Source organism: Lepidochelys kempii, chromosome 12 (genome assembly GCF_965140265.1).
Source record: "Lepidochelys kempii isolate rLepKem1 chromosome 12, rLepKem1.hap2, whole genome shotgun sequence".
NCBI lineage: Eukaryota > Metazoa > Chordata > Testudines > Cheloniidae > Lepidochelys > Lepidochelys kempii.
Genome location: NC_133267.1, coordinates 19,119,621 through 19,147,154, shown reverse-complemented (window position 1 = coordinate 19,147,154; position 27,534 = coordinate 19,119,621). Strand labels below are relative to the sequence as shown.

Sequence of the window (27,534 nt, the reverse complement as noted above, 5' to 3'; positions counted from 1 at the left end):
GGTTGCGTCACATCGGACAGGTAGCTGGAGTTTTGGACTAAACCTAGAAAACTTGCTGAAGCAGCATTTAATGTAGAAGAAGCCCTATTTTCCAATGAAAGGACTGCTGGATCAGCACGTGGCACTGCTGTATTCCAGAAGTTGTTGAATTAAAGCACTTGTTCAGGCAGGGAGAAGCTAAACTTAACATGGGGCTGAAGGAGTAAAAGGGAAGATTTAGGGGTCTCTTCCTGAAGAGGATCAGTTGCTAGAATCACACCTTCAGTGATCTTTGCAGTTAAATGTCAGATTTAATTTCTATAGCCAACCAATAACAAAGACAAACTAGCCACACCAAGTTTTTAAAGCAATGCAGGTGAAGAAAAATATTCAGCAAAATCATTGTTACCTGGGACATGAATTCATAGGCCACTGTTTCGTGGTTTTCAAAACTAGTTTCTCCAGCAGCCAGTGCTCCTTGGAGAAAGAGCCGCAGAGGCAGCTCTGCCAATTCTGCTTTGATTAAAGCACTGATGGTCTGATGTGCAAATGAGAAGATCTTCTGGCATTTCTTTTCCCATTTGTCATCCTAAAGAAATACAGTTAAGTCAAAGCTTGGACTAAGCCATTGCAACAGCAAGAAGGGAAAGATTCAGGAAAGGGAAGTAATCAAAACATGATCATTACTCTTCTTCTCTTCCTCTCTCAACTGATCTCACTCAGCTTTGCATACTAATTAAGAAAGCAGAATGTTTAATCACATTAGAGCAGGTTTACCACACAAAATCTGTTTGCACTTCTGTATCCTGGTCTAGAATTCTCATTAGTCTTTCACAGAAAACCTTCCATTTATGACAGTTCAAAAGTAGCACTAAATATGACCTTCCCCACCACATTTTGGAGCTTGACTTTCAGAAATGTATACCCAATTTTTGGGCACAGTTACCGTGATTATGCTTAATACTCACAAGCAAGTCAGCCCAACCACAAAACAGTGAACGTGCACATGATGTAAAGAAAAAAAAAGTCGTGAACAGGGGTCATTATAAAATATAATCTTAAATTACGTGAGATTTCGAGGCTCACCCTAAAAATATTTTGATGAGGAATGTTCTAACATCTCCAATACCAATTAACATCATCATACAAAGTGTGGAACAAACATTTTACTGCAACAAAAAAGTCTTTGGATGAAGTGAGATTGCTAATTTTCAAGGGACCCAAAGTAGAGTAAACTCTGCAGAATTTTTTTTTTAGTATGTACAATTTAGTAACTACAGCATTATAATTAATCTGAAAGAAGGAATTATTTGCTTTCAAAAGGGCTAACATTTTTAAAGATAGTTTATTTTAACTTTATGCACTTTTAGAGCTATAGGTATCTAGCTTGATTTTAACAGCAATTTCATTGCAGTCACCTGAAGTATGCTCCCTTAATCATTCGCTGCATGATATCAGAGCATTAAAGTCAGCCACCTTCAGTCTCAGAACATAATCCAGAACTATCCAAGTTTACATCCAACTTTTGTTTCATAAAAATTTTGGGCAAACAGTTTTAGATAGGAACCTGAGTGGATTAAATAAAAAAACTTATTTCTCTCTTGACTGCTTGAGAAATTGATTTGCTTTCTTATTTAATATCTGCTTTAAGAAGATGAAGAAATCCGGTTTTAAGACCCTGTATCAAATTTTGAACTACACAGTAAACTTTAGCCAAACAGAAAGGATTTTTAGGAGGGCAGGACTAGAAGCAAGTACGCAAAATGTGCATATCTCACCACTTTGGAATTCTCCTTGTAGCGAAAGGCAAGCTGGTATGCAGCAAAAACCAAGGGTGCCAGTGTGAAACGAATACGTTGGTTCCCACCTGCGCCAAAGTGTTTCCGGGCAGTGTTCAAAATCTATAATGAAAAAAGGACTAAAGTTATTTTCGTAAGCCTAGAGATATTTCCATGTTTGCCTTAAAGAGGACTTAGAAAATGCACATTATTTTCTTTTCAATTTAATACCATACATAAAACTCTCCTCTCTACCGCGGCATTTTTAGTACACCACCTCCACTGTGAATTTAGTTTTGATTTAAAATTCAGCTCTCTAAACTTAGTTTAAAAATAACTAGTTGGATCCAGTGTCTGTTTGGGTTTATAATGATCACGATGTATATATTAAGAACAAGAACTCAAGTGGATAATGTACTCCAGATTCAGTTTACTGCTTACTGACTGCATGACTTTATTAAATCAATTCTTGAATACAAATGCTACTAATACCCAAAAAAACCCCACATTTGAAGTAACGGGAACATGCATAGTGAAAAAAGCCACATCACACTACTTGTATCACCCATGTACAATCACTTGATTGTAAAAGTAAAAATAAATCTCAAGAGATGCTTCTGTCGCCTTTTTACCTTCCTTTCCTATATTGATAGTATTTCACACACAAAAAAGTCAAAGAACATTAAGGTTGCAAAGTTGAGCATTCAGATGTTTGGATATGTCAGAATTAAGGTTCCTGGGCAACTTTATTAACAACCATATGGCTCATCAGCATGGTTGAGCCTTTACATGGACAGCACATGCCTCTGCCACTTGAGCTAACTGAGAAACTGGTAGAGAAGGCCAACCTATTACAGCTAAGCAAACCAGCAGTAGCGGGAGAGGAGATGCACGCTTTGCTAGTGGATTTCACAACTACTGGCTGACAGCAGAGGAATGGTGAGACTCAGAAAACGTGAGTTCCAGTCCAAGATCTGGAAGCATGGTCTAGTGGGCTACTTGTTCCATTTGGTTTTAACATTTAAAGACATGATCATGTCTTTATTTATTGTAGACACCTGTCCCATATAGATTTGGCAATACTGCACGTTGTCTATGACTAGACAGCACAAGAGGATAGATTCTCTGACTGCCTCTATGTTCACATATACCCAGCATACACTGGCAGATGCAAGGCAGTGCACAGATATTGTTTCTTCAATTTCAAACAAGACTGAAGGTCACTTCAGACAACTTGGCCCATATGACAGAATATTAACTGCTGTAATCACTCTTGGACTTCTGCAACACCAAGTTTTACACAAGAGTCAACTTGTGTATAGAGAAGTCTACGTGCTCTCCACCCTAATCAGTATTATTAAACTAAGATCTAAAAATTAGTTCCTTTGCTTACAGCTGCATTAAAATGTACCTTATAAACAAATGACGGTTTAAGTTATTACCACAGGTGACATGCTGAAGAGCATGAAATGCATGTGGAAGTGTTAAAACCATACCAGATACTGTTGATCAGGATCATCTGAATGTAGAAGATGAATAAATCTTCCCACAAGGCTCTGCTCATCAGCAAAGTCCTCAGGGTCAGGGTCTTCAGCAGGCTGATCTGGTTGGTCCTGGATCAGTGTTGACACCAAATTCATAATTGCATCAACCTGTAAAGAAGGCAACAAAACATATCCAACCAGGCTTAGAATGGTATCAAACATGTAATAAACTACAAACCTGAGCCAAGCCATTCATCAGATCCTATCAGCATAAAAAAGAGTTACTGGTCAGGAACATACAAACTCTTTACATTACTATCTTAAAGAGCAATTCACAGCACTCAAAACACACTGGGAAAAGAGACTTCATTATTATTTTAAACTAAGGAATCTTTATCCTGCTCTGAAGGGTGCCCCTCATAATACAATAGCACCCACTCTGCATGAACAGAAGATTTCATCTCTTCAAATATGTGTAAGGTACTTTTTTAAAAAGTTGTCTAAATACCTTCGATTAAAACAAATAAAAAAAAAACAATGGTAAATCTGCTTTTAGCTAGAGACTTTACATAGTCACCTCCCCACTTAACTCCCACTCATTAATTAGCCAATTTCCTCTGATCACATCTTGGAGGCTTAGGCACACTGGACCAGGGAGATGAGTGAAAACAACCTAGATAATTTTGGAGGGCGAGTGTAACTCTACCAAGCACAGTAAAGAAAATCATGTGCTAATTAAGCTGTGGTTAGACTGTGGTTTTGAGATACCACACACACTCAGCCACGTACATGAAGTCAGTTAGTGTTGGTTTCCAAGACTTCACACAGACAGAAAAAACACTGAAGTTTGTGATAGTTAATATTTAGCTGTATCCTTTCATACCTGTTCTTGGGAGACAATTACTGTGTTATAATCCAGTACATTGCTAAGCACGTAACAACTCATGCTCTTTCTTGACTCATAGTCAAAGTACTCAAAGAGCGGGTGGAAGTGCTTTAGTTTCAGAACGGTCAGGATATTGTTGTAGGTATCAACCGGGATCTTTAAAAGTCGTGTTAGCTCTTTTGAAACAGCACTGCTTGTTGCAATACTGGAATATAAGTAGACAAAAAAATTATTAGAAATCTCTTATGTTGACTGATATTAAAAAAGGAGTAGTAAAAGCTAAAGGTGGAAATAAGTGTTTCTCAACAATATAGTTTCACTGTTCAACATGTGTTCAACCACTTGCTTGTAGTGGGACAGAAAAATCCCTCTACACAGGCAATCTTTGATGGCAATTAAGGTGGAAGTTAAAGGCACAAATCCTGCCTCCAGCATACATCCCAAGTAGCAAGGCTACACACTAGGAGTTGGCCTCCCAGACCAGAGTGGTAGTAGAACTGCATTACAGCTATCATTCCAACTGGAGGACCAGAACAGCCGTGCCTATGCCATCCTCCCACCTCTTCTTCTCCTTTATGAGGAGGAATGGCCAATACACATAATTAGATCGTTGTGAACCTGTACAAAGGGAGGCCCTAAGATAGCGAGCTCAGCTGCATGTAGGTCACGTGAACCTGTGTAGAGACTTTCCAAACCCTGCCCCCACTTCACAGAATGGAATCAATTACACTGTAGCAAGGTCCTCTGTGCCTGAATGTGGGGAGGAGGGTTTGCCCATAAATTGTCTATTTACTGGCAGGAGAGAGGGGACCTGAGAAGTAGTATTTAATAAGATACCTGAACACCACGAACTGAGCTAAGCATCTTGTTCAATTTAGCAATAGTCACAGGTAAACGGGAATACAAGAATTCAAGTCTGTAATTTTTAGAGATTAAGAAATTTGTTGACATTACTTTAATACTGTACAGCGTGAAGGGTTTCCTCAACTCTTCCTAGAGTTGCATTTGTTGATTTTCTTCAGAAACCAAAAGGAAACCTTGAAGATCATACCATAGCCCTTTCAGGAATAATCCTGTATTCCTACAATGTAAAACTTGAATGCTGTCCACCCCCCAGGAATGTCTTATAAAAGATCTGTGTACCTAAGATAAAGGTTAGCACCAATCAACCACCTAATTTATTCAGGGTCTCTTCAATACGTGGTCTTCATCAGTAATTTCAGGATATGTCGACTCTGCATTTAGACACCCACAGCTGCCCTGTACCAGCTGACTTGGGCTAAGGGGCTGTTGAATTGCAGTGTAATCGTTCGGGCTCAGGCTGGAACCCAGGCTCTGAGACCTCACACGGTGCGAGGATCCCAGAGCCCAGGCTCCAGCCCAAGCCCGAATACCTGCACTGCAATTCAACAGCCCCTTAGCCTAAGCCCCACGAGTTAGTCAGCTGGCACAGGCCAGCCACTGGTGTCTAACCGCAGTGTAGACATACCCTTAGAGACCAAATCATCAACCTGTATAACACTGCATAACATAACATAACACTGTATAACATTTTACAGTCTACCAAACAAATGAATAGTTAAGATAACATGTCAATCTCCTCTTTTTTTGGCTGACAGGAGGGTGTTTAAAAAAGCCAAACTAAATACAGTTGCTCCCAGAAAAACTACAGAAAAATTTCATACTTAAGAAAATTAGTGTTCACTTACTGTTCCAGATTAAGTTTATTAAATATTTCCACAGTTGTCTCCAACACTTTATCAACATAGTCAACACGATCTGGATAGCATTTCATAGCTAAGTTAATAAGCGATACTTGCAATGACACCACGTCCTCTGAAGGCATATCTTGTCTAGACTGAAATTTGAGACAGCAGAAGTTAAATTTGAGAGAAACGTCTAGTTTGTTAAAAACCAGATTTGCATCTTGTATTCAGAACACACCTGTATAACAGTGGCCACCTGCTGCGAAAAGATGTCAAAAAGCTTAATATCTGCTGGGATCCCTGGTCCATCTTCACGGTGAGCAAATAAAGCTAACCTGTGAACAGAGGAAGGAAAGAAGCTCATTCAGGTTAGATTCTTCTTACTTTAGGGAGACAAAGGGTTAAATACACACAAAGAAAAGAGTAAAACATGTACATAGACTCAATGTATTAATACCTACTGGACATGAGTAGGAAGTTCGTGAGAGAGATCAGAAGGCACAGCAGTCTTCATAAAAGTAAACAACTAGCACAGCCTGGGAAATACTAGTCCCAAGGAAAGAGATTGAGAATGAATGGTGACAAACAGGGAGCAAGGAAAAATAAAATAAAGGAGGAGAATGGGAGGTCTCAGTATGTTTTTGAATTCATGCTCCTAAACATGGGGCATACATCCTGCACCTCCGCAGCAGAGAACAGTCAGACAATGGTCATATTCTAATGCAGCCACTATTTCATGTTATTTGCTGAGAAAACATCATTTACTTAATCTCTGTACTGGTCTCAAGAGAAAGGTATATTGGAGATAAATACTGACAGCTGGCTGTACACTCATGAAAGAAGTGAGATCAGCAAGTCCAGGACTTTCACTGCTTGTGCAGGGCAAAACATGGAGACAAGATTATGGTTGGAAGCAGTGGTGATCAATTTATTTCCATGTTATGGAGAGAATGCACATCTGCTAAGAATGCAAGCAAGACAAGAGGGGATGTTTATCTGTTCTTTATGTCATGTAATTAGCTGGAATTATGCCCAGTAGTTACAATTCATGCTCACAGCACTGTTTCAATATTTAAAGTTACAAGGGAGAACAGGATGTGTTAGAGGGGGAAAAAACCACTTCAAAAAGAACAGGAAGCCAGTAACATTTGCTCTGCTGTGCAACAACAATACAAAGACTTTGCCAAGCTCCACGTGTAAGTGGGGGAATAGTTCTGCTCTTGTGGGGAACTTTCCTGGCTTCTGCACTACCCCGGTGAAGTGGGCTAGCGAAAGGATCTGAGTCCTCGCTTTCACTTCCTTTACCCAGTGGCCTCCCTGCCCTTGAGGACTCCCTTTCCACTCTCCTGTCTGGCAGAGTCCTCGTAACCCCAACAAGGCTGGGCCTAGGATTCCTGGGGGGCTCGACCCCCAACCCTGCTGTGGTCACCTAGGACAGGGGCTAGGGTGCCCCACGCCGGGGTACTGTGTCTGCACTGGGCACTTCTCTGACCCACTGACCATTACATACAAGTTAAAGCAAATGCAAGTTATATAATCAACAATTCAATTTAAAAAGAATAAGGGAAAATGAGGAAGGTTAAAGGAAACATCAATCCGCTCTGTGGCAGGGAACATCACAAACAGAGCCTCTGGAATGTCAGGGCAGTTCACAGACTGTTCCTTGTAAGTCCCAGGCCACCTTCTCAGGCCCTGGCTGTGCTGCAGGGATGCTGTGCATTGGATACTTGCTCTGGTGGTGGCCACACGTTCTCAGGCTCTAAGTGGCAGGACCCTTCTTCCCAGTGTCCCCCCCTCACCCTGTCGGGGTTACGATCCAAGCCTGGCCTGCAGAGCCTCTTGGCTGAGGCGTCTCCCTGTGCTGGGCCTGCTGCCCAGGGTCCCCCTCACTCTCCTCAGCTGCTCATCGCATCCAGCTCTGGACTGCTCCAGCCCCAGCTCCATCACTCTGTTTCAGCACTGCTGCTCTGCCTCCAGCTCCCTGGGCTGCTTCTTTGGCCCCTCTGCCTCTGGTCGCTGCAGCTCTGCTCCCAGGACAGGTCTGCTCTGCAGGCTGCTTCTGTGACTCTGCTCCCAGCACTGACCTGCTTCCTGGGCTGCTTTTCTGACCCCTCTGGCTCTGGTTGCTGCAGCTCTGCTCCCAGGGAAAGTCTGCTCTCTGGATCTGGCACAGCTCTGCTCCCCAGCTCAGCTTGGGCCCCTGCTTTCTTCTTAGCTCAGCCCCACTCTGTCCAACCCAGGCAAATCCAGCTCACATGGACGACAGGACCTCCCTGGCTTCCTGACTCCCTGATTAGCCTGCTTGCCCTGTCATTCAGGCTGACCTGGAGCATTGGCCTCTCCCCACTGTTCCTGGGGGCTGTCAGGCTCAGGGTCCTGATTCCCCATCCACCCATCCCCCTTTTTAGTACTGGGAGCTAGCCATCCAGAACACCCACACTGAATGTTAGTAAGGGGGCAACAGTCCCCTTACACAAGCAATGCCACTTAATTACTTTCTAACCACTGTGCCATAGGAGTTCTTCCACTGCCTCACTAAAAGGGGTCTTTTGGGGGGGAGGAGAGGGAGAAAAGTCACCCTCACGGAGTGTGCATGGAATCAGCATGTGCCAGCAATGCCCCTCTGCCATGTACATTGGCCAAACTAGACAGTCTCTATGCAAAAGAATAAATGGACACAAATCTGACATCAGAAATCATAACACTCAAAAACCAGTAGGAGAACACTTCAATCTCCCTGGTCACTCAATAACAGACCTAAAAGTGGCAATTCCTCAACAACAAAAACTTCAAAGAGACTCCAATGTGAAACTGCAGAACTGGAATTAATTTGCTAACTGGACACCATCAGATTAGGTCCGAATAAAGACTGGGAGCGGTTGGGTCATGACAAAACCTAAAACTAAATTTCCCCCTACTGTTACTCACACCTTCTTGTCAACTGTCTGAAATGGACCACTCTTACCATTTCAAAAGTTATTTTTCCTCCCTTGGAATCCTGCTGTTAAGTGAATTGTCTCATTAGACTGACCTCATACTTGGTAAGGCAACTGACATCCTTTCATGTATTTATACCTACTCCTGTATTTTCCACTCCATGCATCTCACGAAGTGGGTTCTAGCCCACGAAAGCTTATGCCAAAATAAATTTGTTAGTCTTGAAGGTGCTACAAGGACTCCTCGTTGTTTTTGCTGATACAGACCAACATGGCTACCACTCTGAAGCTTTAAACCAGTTACTCATCTGCAATACTTGTGACATCTGGAACAGGATTTCAAAGTTCGCTCAGACTTATTACAGAAAAGGCAGGTGAGAAAGGTCCATTTGCCATGCTCCGTTTCCCAACGGAGGGAGAGAGAAGGGCCTCAATGATTTAGTTTAGAGGCTGCAAGGGTCCATGAGCCAGGATCAACCCATCCTCACACTTCGCACAGCTACAGGTGCATGTTTGCAGAGGAGCAGGCAGCTCCCTGAAAGCCAAAACACCGTCCCTTCCTGATTCTGCAGTGGCCTCAAGGCAGCTGGCCATGACAGTAGAATATATGTCAAGTGCTGCAGAATCCGAGTAGAGAAACAGTCCGACAGCACTGGCCACAGTATCCTGGCCAGCAGCAAAACAGAAGGCAGCATTTGCACACTATGGACAGAAATAATCATAAGTCAAGGACCCCAAAGCTACAAACCAACTTGACCACTTCTCGTAAGACTCCCTGAACAGAGGGTTCTGATAAGTGTGGTGGGCTAGAACTTCTAGAGGTTTTCCTCCCCACAAGCATCTCTCTGTCTCAACTGTGTTCAGCTTCAGTCAGTTGCCTCTCTACATCTTGAGATCATCCAGATACTGGGATAGCTGAACAATGGTACTATTTATGCCAAAATGTGTTGTAGAGCTGGGTCCTGCCTGCATAACGCTGGCATCTCTGACTATGCTGCCTCCCATCTGCCCCCAATGGCTTCCTGTAGATGTTATTATGAAGGAGGAAATGGGGGGACAACTCCGAGTGAGTGGTCTGCAGTGAAGGAGCCAATCCTGCTCACAGTCTGACTTGAGAAGAACCATGGGTGCAATCTCTGGGCTTTTCCATTAACCCCTGAATTTGCGCTGCAATTACACTATAATCAAAAGCATGAGTTGCCAAAGACAGATCCAGTAATAAGAGAATGGGCATCCTACTTTTGCCTTCAGCCAAGCAGGGGTGATCCACCAGCACAAACAGCACAGTTTATTTTCCATTCCTGGCCTGCATCCTGGCTAGGAGGTGTCCAGAACATCAGAAGTAGCTCCTTGCTAGATTCCATCGCCATCACAAAGGTTAGATACCAGTCAGCAGCCGATGAGTTCCATAGGATCCAGAGATTTTTTTCTTTTTTAGTTCTGGTCAGACTTATGTGATTTATGGTGGGAGATTAGTCTTCTGAGACGTTGTCATGAAACTCTCTGACATCTCTTGGTAATGAATCTGACCTCCAGCTTTTGCTGCACAACAGGCCTCTTTGTAAGAGATGGAAGGTTACAGAGCAAATACAAGAGTTCAGCAGCTAATCCTGCTACCTTCCATTACACTTCTTTTAATAAAAGGTAAGAGCCCAACCATAAGTACCACATGAAACTAAGCTGCATACCTATCCCTGCACACATTTAAGTCATATTTGATTGGACATGAGGCTACCATGTGGCTACATACCATAGATGTTACTATGGTCTCCATACTAGACTAACATTTCATGAATATGTTGGATGGTTATAGAATTCTTTTGTTCGGCTGGAACCCAAGACGCATAACCTAAATATCAAATTTTACTTGACATAAATGAAGCCATGGTAATCTCAGTCATCTCTGCTGTTCACTTCGGAAGCTTAGCCCTTTTAGTACTTAGATGTTTCTCTATTAATAAAGTAATATGTTTATATTGGAAAATCCGAAGAATAATAAGATCTTTGTTTTGACATGGCTGTATAGAGACAGCGATTTGACTCTCCAACTGCACTTCCCATTCCCACTGACACTCTGTATACACACACGACACAGAGTACCAATTTGCACCCCATATCCCCAAACTGTTGGATATGCCCCCTAGAGGGCACGGAGGAACATTCGAGGGGGAGCGACTGGGGCCGGGGTCAGGAAGGGAGCACCACCCAGCTCTACTCCTGGCCCCAGCCCCACCCCCAGCTGTGGCCTGAGACTCGGTCCCCTTACTCTTGTCTGCGTCACCCCTCCTGGAGCTGCAGCCCCACTCCCGGCTGGGAGGAAGGGGGCAGACAGGAGGTTGGGGGAGGGTCACTGGGTAAGAAGTTTGGGGAGCACTGCAGACAGCAATATAGGCCAAAACATTTTCTTTGGTTTATTCAGATATTTATAGTTCAAATAAAATCAATAGTTGCAATTAAAAAAAAATTAACAGATACCAAGAAGTGTAAAAAAAAAAGCTCTTTTAGGAACAAGAGGAGTAAAGCTCTGCTGATAGACTATGAAATTAAGAACAAAATACTTTTACCTCCTCAAAACATTCAAGACATACAAAATATGTATATACAAATAAATGCTGGGATCTCACAGATGCTCAAACAAGAGACTGCGTAATAGATAGTTTTGGATATGCAGCCACCTCTGATGTGGCTGCTGCTTTGTTTCATGAGTTCACATCAGAGCTCTTAAATCACTGTGACTAAGTTCATTCATTCATTTCCTGGAGATAACCAGAAAAATCCATCAACCAGAATTCACAAGTCACCAATTCTCCTGGATGGAAAATGCAAAGTTCAAAAAAGAGCAGACACAATCAGTTCTTTAAATACTATATCTATGACTAAGGAAATAAATATGAAAGCAATATACAGTAACATCCTTATCCAGTAACATGAAATCATTCAAGACCAGCTATTCATGGATTTTAATTAAAACTGAAATTTGGAAGATTCAGAAACAAGGACGTTAAATCAACAGTAGGAGAAATCAAAGAAATAAAAAAAACAGTAGATCCTCAACGGTTTGTGCTGAAGCTATTTAGTACTGTAAATTCTATTTAGTCAATATTTATTCCAGCTAAATCCTTCCTCATACTCACCTGTCAATTAAAGCGATGATAATGTTTTTCACATTCACATTTTGGTGTAATTCTGCACAGGCTCGGAGAAAAGGGTTAAGGGTCTGGAGATGAAATTCGTCTGGGAAAACCTAAAATTCATATCAAGAATTACCAGCCTTCACAGCAGTATACACCTTTAGTTATTCATCTCTCTGGAGAAGTAACATGATAAAATTGCTACTAATTTAAAGAAAATAACTGCAGGATAACTGCACTTCACACTATGCAAGAGAAGTCTTGGTGTCACTTCAGGGCAACAGGCAAAATGCGAAGCAGAAGTGGACTGGACATGAAATGAAGCAGATGAAGACTGCATAGGTCTCACAGCACACGAGCAAAGCTGTTACCATCAATCATTTGTAATGCAGACACCTTTGTTTGAACTTACAAACTTCCATAACAAAAAACGCAAAGGAGAGGAAATGGGATACATTAGCTGCAGCTTCGAGAGTCACACCTCCAGTTTTCCCCACAAGCTGCAGAGTGTCAAAGCATGGTGCTAGTACCAGGAGACTGAGAGGGCAGCATATGGGAACAGGGCTCAAAACAGTACATGATACTCCCAGAACCCCAAACAAAAACTGTTCCATCACCTATGAGAAAGGAGTGACAGCAACTATGGCCCTGTTAAGAATAAGAAGGGACTGGAATGAGGAAAATTAAGTGGCCTAATGCTCAAGAAGCAACATGCAGATTTAGCCAGTGGACCAAGATGAATATTTTGACAGCTAGTACAAAAAGTATATAGAAGAGTGAGTGAGTGTGTGTATGTATATATATATTACACACACAAAAAAGTACTACTTCCCAGCGTCAATTATATGGGCCAATAAACAAAAACCTAAGGAAATTCAGCAGTTTAGTGTTTTGTTTGTTTTTTTATGTAGAAACAGGTCAACTGCTTAGCCCCCACCCCTCCACCTCCCACAAAGAAAAAAAAAGACCCACCACACTGCAATACACCCACACACTTTACATTTATTTTAAACAAACATCAAGTGAATGTTTATGCTACTTTTTCTCCTTTCTGCAGCTTACCTGAATAATACATTCCATGAGATACTCCTGAGCTAGAGCATCCCTGCAGTTTACTACTTGCTCCAATATTCCAGGCAAAACTATCTGTAAAGGAAGGAAGATGTTGCAATATTTTTCCCCCCATTGACTTCCTCAGGCTATACAAATCCTGAATCAGATTTTTAAAATGTTATAAAGTTTCAGTCTGCCTACGCATGTACAAACTTTAGAGTTTTACAGCAATAGTCAGATTATCTCACTAGATATCAACATATAAATCCCGGCTGTACACTGACACTGAAATAGTAACGAAGAATTTAATGTCCATTCTTACTGAAAACATAAAATTAAATTTTTCAAATTGAGGCACATGCACACGCTCGCTCGCTTTCTCACCCTCACTCACTGGGCAGATTACAAACATACCAGTGTCCATTTATATAAAATCTCTCCCATTTTAATTAAATGTAATTGTCTTCAGTGGCATTTGTCATGGTTTACAAAGCATTTCTCATCTATTACTTGAGAATGTCCAGATAGCTCAGGGGACATTTCAGATTTTTGGATCATCTGCATTCTCTAGTATTGACAGTTTTTTTTGAGGTCTACTATTTTGAACAGGAATGTAGTCAATTGCTTGAATGCTTTGAAAGGTATCATTTTGTTCATCTTTTTGGCTCCTTTCCCTGTACACATGCATTGCATGTATGCTTATAAAGGGAACTAGTATTTCCCAGTACACAGATTGGGGGACTGGGAGGCAGGACCTCAGAGTCGAATGGCCAGTTCTGTGTAATCTTGTGCATATATCACTTTGTCTTGTTGCACCTCATATTAACCTACCTGTAGGTAGATTTACTTACCTCCTGGAGCATTATGAGATTTCATTAATGTTCTGAGAGCTTCAAATAAACAGCGCTACAAAAGCGCCAAATATTATAGTGATTTTTGTGAAACTAATAACTTTCATAGACAATGGAACTCTTGATTCATGTTTCATTCATCTGGTAAATATGGATACAGTTAAGTGTTAGATGAAAGAAAGCTCACCTGTTTATATCTCTCCACATTAACACCTTCCAATTGACTAAGGCGAACCAAGTTTGTTCCCACTAGGATTCTCAGTTCCTGCCTTTCCCGCTCCCTCTTTTCTCTATCTCGACTGTGTCCTTGGTGTTGCATTCGCACCCAGAGTTTGTTCATCTCAGCAAAGTTCAGCAGCACAAAATCCATGGAATCACTGATGTCGCCGGTGGTTTCTTCGCTGAAATCAGGTCAGTGGTTAAAAATAAGAATGTTTTGGCTTCTATCCTGGGGGGAGGGGGAGGGTTGCGCACGTGTTTACAAAAGATGCATGTTCCACTTTCCCCTTGAAAGGGGAAAGAACTTTAAAGTGAGATCAAGAGGAATTTTAGTTTTAGGAGAATGTGACAAAAGAGAAATCTACAACCAATCAAGTACAGATACAATAGACCCAATCTACATGAACACTTGAACCACGTTAGAAAAAAAATGGTGTGGACAGGGTCAGTAGCATAAAGAATAGTTTTTTTAGCACACTTTGTCCCCATCCACAAAGGCTAGAAAACATTTTGCAGACCAGAGATGTATTTGAAACATTAAATATTCTCTACAGTAGAGAGTTTATAGTCTACATTGTGAAGACTAGAGCCCATTTTATCTTGAATCCTACTTTTTACAGTTAGAGAAAACACAAAAAGCTTACATCCCAACCTTAAAGCCAATAAATTAGTTATTGGCCAAGTTCTATGAATATTTCTGGGTGCATGGGGGAAGGAGGAAAATGAGGATGTCGTTTTGACCAGTGAGGCCATTTTAAAGCTATACTTAAGGGTTTTTTTTGCCTAAGCATACAAAGCATGTCTTAAGGTCACCTGCCAGGAATTAATCCATCAGGTCTTCACTAGAGACTGGACTTTCATTGTCTATCCAAAGAACAATTACAAAAAATAAATTCTATTTAAAATATGCACCTATTTCAAGCCTTACAAGATCATAGAGAACAAACACTATTAATGTATTCTTCGTTTAAGGATGAAGCCATTCTGAGCTTGCATCACATTTCTCTTACTCTGTCTGTTCGCCTTCATCTGGTAAAATATTCCTGGTACACTGAAGAAGGTAGTTTCGAAGAAACAAGCCTCTTAGAGGATGCTGGACACCACGGCACATTTCCACCAAATCTTTCAGGATATCTTTTCTGGACTGAGGAAAGGACTTGACATAGACAACACCTACTGTTATCAGCAGATAGCTAGGGGGAAAAAAAACAGTTGAAGAAATTCTGATTAAAATGGTGGATTAAGTATTATTGAGAAAACTTGTATTGATACATGAATACAATACAGTAACCTGGTCAAAGGCAGGTCTACCCCTCTCGTCTCACAAGATACTTAGAAAGGATGAGAAAGAATTAAATGAAGTGTGTATGTGAAGTGTGGGGCACAGATTTTGGAGTGGGTGTGCAAAGAAGTTTATCTAAGTGTGGGTAGTAACAACAAATACTTGGCCCTATTACAGTACTGTATATATTCAAAGCATTGTACAGATGTTAACTAATCAGTGCCTACAATGCACACCCCTTTTGCCTGCTGGGCAAGAATTATTTTTCCCATTTACAGAAAGGGAAACTTAGGGCATGTCTACACTTATTGATAGATTGGCACTGCTCCAATCAATGAAGTGAGTGTCGATTTAGCAAGTCTGGTGAAGACACTAAATCAATGGGAGAGCACACTCCCATCAAATTTAGGGTGACCAGATAAAAGGGACAAAATATCGGAACACATGGGGGAAGCAAAAAAAAAAAACACAAAAACAACCACCAAAGTGGCCAAAGCTGCAATATCGGGACAAATATCAGTTGGGATGCGGGACAAAACTAAAAATCGGGATGGTTTTTAAAAAAAAAATTAATTATGGGACTATGATTTTAGAAGGGAATTGACATTGCGCAATACCTTGCAGAACTAGTTAACCTAACCCTACAAGCAACTCCTCTTAGGAAAACTTCTGTATTTGCAGAGTATCCCTGATGACTCGGCATGAGCACAGGGGTCCACTCACACAATACCGCTTGCAGGATCGGAAGCTAAATCAACAAGAGGATAAGGAACACTATGTATTTGGGGCAATTAATGAAGTTAAGACTTTTCAGTAGTCTCAAGTGTACTGTATCTGAGTTCAGTTATTGTATCATTGGATAAGCTGAATTTTTGTTTCATCTTCTTTAGTGAATCTTACTAAGAGATACTAAAGATACTATTAAAATGAAGATAGAGACATGCCACAGTTCTGTTTTTTAAAAAGTATGTATAAACTACAGGAATATTTAATATTATATTAAATGTGATATTATAAAGTGTTTTTTCTATTCCCTATGCCAACAACTGAACATAAGCAATTGGAAAAAGAGACCTCCCACTTATCTTTACAAATATAGGGCCAGATCCTCAGCTGTGTGCAATCAATTTACACCAGCTAAGATTTGGCACTTATGTCAATTAGGCTTACTAAGATCAGTACAAGATATTTGAAGAAGCAGTTAAATAAAAAATGTAATTTCTAACAGCTGATTTATATTAAAAATTAGAGTCAGTGAAACAATTTTTTTTTAACTTTATTTCACTAAATTGCTAATAAAACAAAGTACTTGAGTGGGAGAATCCAACTACTAGTTACAAAAGCTGCATTTGGGGCTTAAATATCTCAAAACAATCAGGGGGCTCCTGTGTTATCAGATAGAGATTTTCTTTAGAGTACTTTGAAATCCAGGAGCAGGAGACAACACAAAATCCAAGGCAAGAATTTTCCCTGAGCAAGAAGTTTTAGAAAAATAGCATTCATTATTTAAGAAAGTTTTGTCAGTGCTCATTTACTTACAGTCTTGGGATAATATTTCCAGCATACTGTACTAGTTCATAAAGATCTGCCACTTTCCTTCCCTTGGCAAATTCATCTGTCAGATATACCTCCAAATAGTGTAGCTCATCAGAAATAGCCATATCTTTTCTCTTATGGTTAAGGATTAAACATTAATATCACTACAACAGATATGCATACCCATTTACTTAACAGTACCAAGAGGAAGATACTGCCCAAGGAGCTTACAATCTGAAGCTAACAGACAAACAGTAGGAGTCCAGCACAGGGAGCTGAAATGGTTTCTCACAGGACATCACTACTGAAAGATTGAATTTACAAGTTGAAATATTTGAAGGAGAAAGGTATTCAGCATGCAGAGGAGTGAGAAAGTATTGAGGGCAAGGATACTGCAGTAGAGGGTGGAAGCAAAGGCACATAGGACTAGGCAAAATAAAGAGTGGTGCAGAAGGTCATGGCTTTCACAGAGCGATATCCCGATCCTTAGCAGCATATATAAAAAATTAAGGCTGTAAGAGTATAGAGTGGGGAAGTAACACCTCGCTTCTCTGCATGTCAACAGCATATTTGCTGCATGAAAAGTTACTAAATGTTCCCTCAATTGATATATCACATCAAAGAGAAGTAAATGTAGTAGTCTCCCAGCTTTTAGAAAGAAAAAGCTAAACCACACAGGGGCCAAAAAAAAGGAAGCTAATGCCTGCAGCATGTGCTTTTGGTGTAGGCAAGACCGTTGTATTGACTATAAAAAGACCACCTAGTTTTCTAGGCAAAATCTAGGTGCTCCATAGTTCTAACTCCTTGCTCACCACACTCTGTAGTTTTTAATAATGCCATACAGAATCTTCTAAGAGATCAGGCCCACAGAGTTCTGAAGTGATTACGGACTACTTTGTTCATTCTTGTTGTATAGTACAATCTCTTTCACAGTGAGCTGGTGTGTTTCCTTCTTCAGCTTATCTGGATAGACAACAGTTCCAGCAGAGATAAAGAAAACTGAATAAAGCAATGTTAGGAAAAAAAATGATTTTACAAGGAAGAGTCCAAAGGGATATCATGTTACTCCTAGGCGCACAACTACACAGATTGCAGTGCACAGTACCTCAAATATTCTCCCATCAACCATTCAAAAGATACAGAGTTCATAATAGCTCTTTGGAGATAGCATAGAAGTCCGCAGTTCACCAAGCATGTTGGAGGCATGTTTCAGAGCATCCATAAGCTTGTTTTTGTCCTAAAGATTGAGTGTAAGAACAAACATTAGCAGTGTTCACTTGTCGTTCCCCAGCCTAGACAACAACTGCAATTTGATTTGTGAAGCAAGTTAGCTTTCTAACATGTTAAAAACAGCGTTGGAAAACTAAATGGGTAAAAATGCAAAAAAAACCCAAACAAACCCAAAAAGCCAAAACTGAAAAACAATCTACTTCAAATCCAATTATTTTAAGTAACTTGTTCACCATCTAGACAGAGAAGTAGTGAGTGTTTAACAAAAAAAAAATGATGTAAGTTTTGTTTTGAGTGTCTTTTGATATGGGGATATAGTATACCTGTGGGCTAGTACATGAAACACTGGAGAAACAGCTTATTATTTACACTAGTGTGGCAACCCTCACCCCTCCTCTCCCCAACAAACACAATCCCACCCTGGAAACCAAAGCAAGACATCTTTACAACTCATTAAAGTTCTAGACCCAAGTCTGCTTTCCAGCTCAGTCTAGTGATGAAGCACAGCACTATGCCCTAACAGATAAAGATACAGGGTAACTCACATTATTAGTGGAAAACTCTGCAAGAATTTGGATTAGATTCCCATGTCCATCTCCATAAAAACACTGCTATTTTTAATGTGTGTGTGTGGGGGGGGGCAGGGGAGTAGTGTTTTATTAGATCGTCGAGAACAAGGAGGTATATTTAGAGAGTTCCATATAATTATCTGGACCATGAACCTGCATGCTTCTTTGTATGAATATAAAACAGACTACTGGGTGGCTAGGGATTAAGTCTTAGGTCTACAGAGTTTAGGAGCATGGGATTTCAAAATGTCTTTAAATAGTGGGACAAGTTCTCCTTTCAGTAACACGGATGGAAAATATAGTTGCAATTTCTCTGCGGGTTGTTTTGGAGATGCCAACACATCAAGATATGAACAGAGGAAATTCATAATTCTGTTGGTGCTCCTGTTTCATCCTCTTTGGCTGCAAGCACAAGACAGCAGTTGGCCAAGGACCACTATAAGCTTTCATAGACTCAAAGCTTCTCAAACTCATTTTAAATTCAGCTTTAAGTTTTATTCATTCTTTTGGAGATAAAGCCAAGTTCTTCACATATGCTAGGCTTCCTACTGTTTATGCACCTCTCATCTTCCCTCCAACTGTCTCTTCAAGTTTCATCCAGCAGAGGAAAAGAGATGAAGGGAGATCTCAGTGCAATGTCACTCATTAGTGCTTTGCATCACAGTACAATCCATTAAGGCTACGTCTACACTACCCCACGGACCAACGCTCCACGGAGCAATGCACTAGGGTCAATTTAGCAGGTCTAGTGAAGACACGCCAAACTGACAGCAGATCGCTTTCCAGTCGAACCTGGTATCTACCCCGAACGAGAAGGGTACAGTAAGTCGACGGGAGAGTGTCTCCCATCAACCCAGCATAGTGTGGACCCACGGTAAGTCGACCTAAGCTACATCAACTTCAGTTAAGTTATTCATGTAGCTGGAGTTGCGTAGCTTAGGTCAACTTACCACGGTAGTGTAGACATAGCCTAACTAATGCCACAACTGCAGCCCTTGGAAGGTCCCCAGTATATGCTATAGGAATAGTACTCCTGCACAGCAGCATGTAGAGGACTGCCCTGCTGAAAATAAATTCAGCAAAATTCTGCATCTTGACTGGAGGGAAGAGACATGGAAAAGCACTGTGCAGAAATACACACTCAACATACTGAAAGTAAGGGACAAGCAGGATGTGTTCTTACCATGTTATGGACTACTTAGTTTCACAAAAAAGGAAAGAGCAACAATAAAACCTTTGTGAAGATAATCTAAAGAGCTTTTAGGCTTGTAGGCACTTGCAGATTTCCACCTGAGAATACTTATTCCCTCACTTGCTGCATGGAATAGCAGCTACTCGGACATTTTTACATTTTGCTGAGGGAAACTAAGTCAGTAAAACTTCTGGCCTATGAAATGAAAAAAAAATATTCCTTCCATTTATTTCAGCAAGCAGTGGCACTAAAAGAAGTGCTCCAGTTTCACCCATTGCTGGAAGTGTCATTTCCATTGGATATGAGAGCTTTGCTGCCAACCTTCATACTGTGCTGGGTTTCCCCACAACAGGAGAGTCAGTCAATGCTTGTATGCTCAAAGCAGATTGTAAAGTTTATCATGCTTCCAACTGAATCCAATGCATCAAACTGCAGCTCATGGGGTAGGAGAGAAAGAGTTCCTTCCAGCTTCAAGAAATTACATTCCACTATTTTTAAAAACAAAACAAAAACACACACACAAAAACATTTCTTACCAAGCATCGCTTCATCTGGAAAGACTGGACCTTTACAGCCTGAATGGCTTCATCCAGGAGCTTTTCCTGTTCATCTTGAGGAGATTGCTGTGTTGTCGGCTAAGGAAAGAGAGAGAGACACAAGGAAAAAAATTGACTCAAGTGTAACTATTTATGGTTTGTTCTTCTCAAAGTTGCATTCCTACCATTTTGACTATGAAATGTCTGCTAGGCTTCTGCAAGACTAATCCCAGTTCTACAATTCAGAGTTATTTATCATTGTCCTTTCTCCTAGGGTATGTCTAAGCTCCTGAGACTACACAGGCATAGATAGGTCGGTATAGCCCAATAAACTCAAGCTGGAACAGCAGAGAAGGGCTATTAGGAATGAAAAACTTACCTTATGAGAGTAGACCCAAAGAGTGTGACTTGTTTAGCCTGACTGAAAGAAGTCTGAGGGGAGATATGATTGCTCTCTATAAATACATCAGAGGGCTAAATACCAGGAAGGGAAAGGAGTTATTTAAGTAAAGTGCCTATGTGGAAACAAGAACATATTAATATTAACTGGCCATGAACAAGTTTAGGCTTGAAATTAGACAAATGTTTCTAACCACCAGAGAAGTGAAGTTCTTGAACAGCCTTCCAAATGGAATAGTGGGGGCAAAAAAACCTAATGGCTTCAAAACTGAGCTTGGTAATTTTATGGAGGGAATGGTATGATGAGACTGCCTACAATGGCATGTAGCCAACCTGCAACTGCTAGTAACAAATATTTCCAATGGCTGGTGATGGGACACAAGATGGGGAGGGCTCTAAGTTACTACATAGAATCCTTTCCCAGGCTTCTGGCTGGAGGGTCTTGCCCACGTGTTCAGGGTCTAACTCAGGGGTCGGCAACCTTTCAGAAGTGGTGTGCTGAGTCTTTATTTATTCACTCTAATTTAAGGTTTCGCGTGCCAGTGATACATTTTAAGAAGGTCTCTTTCTATAAGTCTTTAATAGACAACTAAACTATTGTTGTATGTAAAGAAAATAAGATTTTTAAAATGTTTAAGAAGTTTCACTTAAAATTAAATTAAAATGCAGAGCCCCCCGAACCAGTTGCCAGGACCCGAGCAGTGTGTGCCACTGAAAATCAGCTCGCATGCCGCCTTTGGCACGCATGCCATAGGTTGCCTACCCCTGGTCTAACTGCCATATTTGGGTCAGGAAGGAATTTTTCCCCAGGTCAGACTGTCAAACACCCCGGGGGGGGGAGCGGGGGGGTTCACCACTCCCACAGCATGGGGAACACTGGACTTGCAGGTTTAAACTAGTGTAAATTGTGGATTCTCTGTAACTTGAAGTCTTTAAATCATGATTTGAAGTCTTTAAATCAATTCTTCAACAAAAAAAACTTCAAATCCAGACTCCAGCGAGAAACTGTTTGAATTGGAATTCATTTGCAAATTGGATACAATCAACTTAGGCTTGAATAGAGACTGGGAGTGGCTAAGTCATTATGCAAGGTAACCTATTTCCCCTTGTTTTTTCCTAAACCTCCTCCTTCCTCCTCACCCCCCCCCCCCCCCCGACGTTCTTGTTAAACCCTGGATTTGTGCTGGAAATGGCCCACCTTGATTATCATACACATTGTAAGGAGAGTGGTCACTTTAGATAAGCTATTGCCAGCAGGAGAATGGCGTGTATAAAAGATCTTCTACACTTTCCACGGTATGCATCCGATGAAGTGAGCTGTAGCTCACGAAAGCTTATGCTCAAATAAATTGGTTAGTTTCTAAGGTGCCACAAGTACTCCTTTTCTTTTTGCGAATACGGTTACTCTGAAACCTGTCACTTCTACAGAGGAAGAGCTTTTGGTTATGTAAGGTCATTTTTGGAAGCAGGAGAGGGGAGCACCATGGGCAGTCATAGTGAGAACATCCTCCCACTTTGCTTCTCTACAGCAAAGCCACTGGATATGATGGAAACAAGTCTAACACTCACCAAGGCTCAGCAGGGACCTGCGTGAGACATTTGGCCAAAATAAAGCATGGAGAGGCTATTGGCTGCACCGCCACTGCCATGCAGAGCGCATTCAGAGGCAACAGAGTATGGCAGCTGCTGCTGCTCCCCTCCCCGGAGCATTAAGAACAAAGTCCCATTCAAAACTGTAACATTTATCTTTGTGCAGAATTACAAGTTACTCGGATAGCAAAGTTTACCAGTACCAGATGGCTCTAACTGGGGCAAATATTAGAGAAACAGAATACTAAACAGATCACAAGTGCAGTATACATTTGTAGACAGTGAACATGTCCTCAGTAAGTGACCGTAAAATATCTTTCATGTGTTCAAGGACTTCTGCTCCCCCACTTCACAGCTTTGCACCCTGATGAATCCAGCAAGCTTCAGCTCTGAACTAATTTGGGTCCTTCTCTTTGATTTAGATATCAGACAACCCTTCAGAGCCCATTACTGTTTCAGCAGAGAACAACCAATCTTTTCACTGATACCAAGACTAAAGGGATCATGACATATCCATGGAGATACTAGAAGTCGCTGCGTCAGTAGCATGCAGCTTGGATGATAGACTTAAATATTTGGTACAATATCATGAGCACATCCAGACCAAGGAGACACAGATACAAGTACTCCCTAGCCCTACCCCAAATACAATCTCCCTTGTTATTTGCCAGGTTAAGATCTCATTTATTGTATCACATTTTCTGCCCATATACAGAGCAGAAAGAGACTTAGTCTTCTACAATGTTTTGAGGCTTTGTACATTAACACTGATCTTATATAAATATTAGTATCACCTGCGCCTTCACTTCTGAACTAGAAGAACAGGGTTGTGATTTAAACTGCCACATTCCAAAATCCCTTTCACAGCAAGCATCTTCTTTATTTCTCCATTGCAGAATTATAGTAAGTCAGTTCACAAACAGCAAGTTTGAAACTTAAGCAAAATATATTAAAGGCTGCAATATCCAAAATCCAGCCCAATAGATCAGTTTGTATTAAAATATTCAAATTTCTAACACATCACCCCCTACCCCATTTCCTGGGAAGTGGAGACAATTGTTTGCTTCAAGAAACTCCTTCCTATTTGAAAGCCTTGTCACTTCCTTATTATTATTATTATCCCTTTTTATAATAGAGGGCTACACTTATTACAAAGCAAACACCACGAGGAAAGGAGGAGGGGGAGATGTCTACTGCAATTTAGGAATAATTTAATTCACAAAAGACTGAAGCAGAACCACAAGCTACTGTTTTTATCATGACTAATTATGAAAGTTAAACTGCAGTTTTTTGTAAGTGTTATTTTTGTGTAACTAGTGACTGTATTTTTAGGGTAATGCCTCATTTCATTCATGTACAGATAAGCCTTAATTATGATTACCTAAGATTTCTACCCAAATTCTGTGCCCTATTGGACAGTCCAAAAAAAGGCATTGCTCCCTCTAGGCCAAGGACGCATTCTGGTGCAACACATCTTCCCCTACCTTGGTCCTGGCCAGGCCTTTTAACAAAGCAGCGTGACACACATACCTCTGAAACAGTTTAACGCAAGGAAATTTGTTTCAGGAATAAGATGTCCATAATTGCAAGAACACATCTATTTTCCCCCTCACTGACTAAAGTGTTTGGGTTTAAAAACCACATAATTCGGCTTTTCCCTTTTCATCTGAAAGGAGTGAAGTTAATTATATACCAGTTGTAAAAATTCAGGGCTGAAGATAAATGTTGTTCATACATATAAGCCACAAAGTATATAGTGCTAAAGCAATGTCTGCAGAGGGAGATAGTCACCTATCCAAAACACACAAGAATAACTGCAGAAAATTCAAAAGTAAATATTTGATGCCATTACAACTTAATACTATTATAATTCTACTGATTTTTATTCAATGAGTAAATCCAAGTTAATATTTTTATTTTAATAAACAGATGTGATGCAACTGACTCCCCAGCACAGTCAAGTCACTACCACTATTCAACCTATAATGTCATCAAAATTAACTTAGAGTCAGATATTCACATAACATTTTATGCCCATTCCCAATTACGTCTCTGAAGGACAGAGATCATTCCCCAAGGCCTAGTGCAGTCTCCAGCGTTAAAGAGAGATAATAAAGTAGTAATAACAAGTGCACTAAAGAAAGACACTTCATTAGTATGATTAACACATAAGCCTTGTCCATGCTAGGAGAAGAGTTGTACTAGCTATCACTATGTTTAAATATTGGATAGTGCAATGGTATATTGGGGTAGGAGGTCAATGCTAGCAGACCATAGAAATATAGGGCTGGAAGGGACCTGGAGAAGTCAGTTTCCAAGATGTAATTCCAGTCTGGTCAGGGACTTGGTGTGGTCCTGGGAAAGTCTGTTAAGATCAGTTCCCATTTTTAAAATGATGGGAATACTACCTCAGAGGGACAGGACTTGAAGAATATGACAGATGATAGTAGTGAGAGACTACTTACCAGCCAAAAAGAAAGATAAAATATGAGGTAAGAATCTCTATCAAAGAAATCCAGGGACAACACCACCCTGACAAGAAGCCCAGCCCTACTGGCCATCCTCAAAGGCTGGGAAGGAGGAAGATTCCTAGCAGAATATCCAACCACACATCCTTGTCTGTGCATTATAACAGCTCCCAGCTAGGATGCTAGATACACACGAGGCTCCATTCTTGCCCCCCTCATATACTAGAAAGAATGACGAGCTTTCCATCTTTTCTCCACGCTCCAGAGGATCCTGGCTGCTACATATAGCAAAGAGAAGAAAATGAATAGAGTCTCCACTGCTCTACTTCGCCCCCACGACTCATCTCCGTTTTGGGGGTTTGCCTCCCTGTAACCCCACAGTCTGCCTCTGACAGTCACTAGCTTTCCACAGACAGCAGCAGACAGTGGAGATTCCCAGGATTCTTGATAGCATCACTGGGTCCCACAATGTTCTTGACAGCAACACGAGTCAGTATTAATTTCACTCAGCTACTGCTTGGTAAAGCTATAAGCAACGTCTGCAGCCTGGGAAATCTTTCTACAGACTCAGGAAGACAACACTATATCGAAAGCTGTCTTTGTAATGGTAAGGGCTAGCTAGAATCCATTTTCTTAAATCAATAGCAGAAGTTAATGATGTGTACCAGGTCAAGTTCCTACTCATACAAGGCAGGGGGATTTCTTCAGGCACTGTTATACCAAGAGACCTGTATAGAGCTATGTATTTCAGAAGCTCTAATTTATGTGGTGTTCACTGTCATAGTAACTGACCACTTGGCAAATATGAATTTTTTTTCACCGATCCTTGTACCTTAGAAAGTATTAGCTGCATTTTACAGATGGGGCACCGATACAAAAAAATCTGTAAGAGTGGGAATCAAATTGACACCCGTTCCCTGTCCGGTGCCTTAACCACAAGACCATTTTTGCACAAGGACTAATTACTAGTACGACAGCAATTGCTAACAGATTTAGCACACTTCCTCAGAGAGTAATGCCAGGGTCAGGAAAGTTTGTTCTACAGTTTGGTCTGCTGGTGGACTTCATGGCACCCTCTCTCTCTGCAGAATATTAAAGTAATAAGAGCATCATCTTTTAGAGCCAAAATTTCAGGTGTACAAATGCACTCTGATTAGCATATGTAAATCAGGTGTTTTCATGCACACATGAAGAACTCTTCCTTTGCATACACAACCATAGAATTGTGCTCCAAAATTAGGCAAGCCTTTTGCAAGCTTAAGACTTCTAAAAATAAAATCAGGTTCTTACTTTCAATGTAAAATTACTAAGCCAAAGATGCAACAGACAACAAGACTGGCTGCATTTGAGTCAATGTATTTAATATTAACACTACATTTAACTGAAAGAGAAAAAAAAGTATTGCAAGTGACAGTATATTCTTATCTAACTCAATTGCTGCAAAAAATAATAGCATAATTTGATGTTCTACAAGGGTGCCAAATATACAGCTCAGGGGCTGGGTACTACCTGCATGATCTATTTGTATTGCTCACATGATAACCAGATTGTGCAGAATCTAAGCTCACGTGTACACTCTCTGCTATTTTCTTAAAAAGTTGTTTAGCCCTCAGGGCTGCAAAGAGTGCCTTCCAAATATGAACCACGTGTAACCAACTGCATGATGTCTGCCTCATTTGAGTATCAACTTTGGAACCCACTGACACTACCACATGAGCTGCTCCACTGCTCATCATCCTCACAGCTGAAACAGAAATTTTCAGCTTTGAAAAAGAGCTCTGTTCACATTCGAAAGCTTGTCTCGCTCTTCAGCGGAAGTGGGGCCAATAAAAGATACTACCTCACCCACCTTGTGTCCCTAATACCCTGACACCAACACAGCTACAACACTGCATACAATTATACTATTTTTGAACAGTCACAATTTCAGCATTGCTTATAATGTCCACTGTAGCTCTTCAACAGCAGAAAGTTAGTATATAAGCCCACTGAAGAGAAATATTTTCTGTTTCCATCCTATGTCAGCTGGAAAAGTCCCTTGCTGCAGGTTTGCTTTTTTTTTCTTCCCCCCCTTTTCCTTTTTAACTTCTGTATCACTTTGAAGTATTTATATTAATATGATCTGAACAAAGGTTGTTTTTTTTTATTTTTAATACTAATTTTGGCCTGCAAAAAGTGTAACTGTTCTAAAAACAGAGTGGTGAAGATACTAAGGTTCTTGTTAAATTTAGAAGCCTAGATGGAATAGTGAGCAACTGGAGTCACTGACAATTAAAAAGTGTGTGACTAGTTAGCAGAACTGTCTATCATTCAATAAGCAGTAAGCGGAGTTGTCAACTAGTAGGGGACTTTGCTTGGAAGAAGCTTAAAGACTCCTGGAAGGTGGGCCCGGGCATCTGATGTGGTTGTATAAAGGGTTAGTCTGCTTTACTTATTTTTCAGCCTTCACAACCTGCATTCACTAAGGCAGTTCATCTAGTTCTCATTCCAGCTGTAGTAAGTATGAAAGCTGCTGATGAAGCCTGCAAAAGGGTAACACAGTATATTACCGGGTATCAGAGTTTGACTCAATATCCTTAAAGTTTAAGGAAGTGGTAAGAAACAAACAACTGAATGGATTTAAGCACTGAAACTAAACTACAGCAATATAAACATTGCAAAGCATTAGAAAATGAGAAAAGATTCATGCTCATCTCAAATAGAAAACTG

At 40.7% G+C, this 27,534-nt stretch overlaps 1 protein-coding gene across 1 annotated transcript in view; it reads right to left on the bottom strand.

Annotated features, from left to right (window-relative positions):
• Nucleotides 1–27,534, bottom strand: part of VPS35 (VPS35 retromer complex component) — a 40,733-nt gene that overhangs the window by 5,138 nt on the left and 8,061 nt on the right. The window contains exons 2-14 of the mRNA XM_073307760.1: nt 20,369–20,467; nt 17,982–18,078; nt 16,845–16,968; nt 15,034–15,216; nt 13,992–14,205; nt 12,963–13,046; nt 11,904–12,013; nt 6,072–6,168; nt 5,837–5,985; nt 4,125–4,332; nt 3,254–3,409; nt 1,758–1,880; nt 389–568 (exon numbers count right to left, since the gene is read on the bottom strand). Coding sequence (XP_073163861.1) covers nt 389–568; nt 1,758–1,880; nt 3,254–3,409; nt 4,125–4,332; nt 5,837–5,985; nt 6,072–6,168; nt 11,904–12,013; nt 12,963–13,046; nt 13,992–14,205; nt 15,034–15,216; nt 16,845–16,968; nt 17,982–18,078; nt 20,369–20,467 — 1,824 coding nt within the window. The remainder of the gene's footprint in view (nt 1–388; nt 569–1,757; nt 1,881–3,253; nt 3,410–4,124; nt 4,333–5,836; nt 5,986–6,071; nt 6,169–11,903; nt 12,014–12,962; nt 13,047–13,991; nt 14,206–15,033; nt 15,217–16,844; nt 16,969–17,981; nt 18,079–20,368; nt 20,468–27,534) is intronic.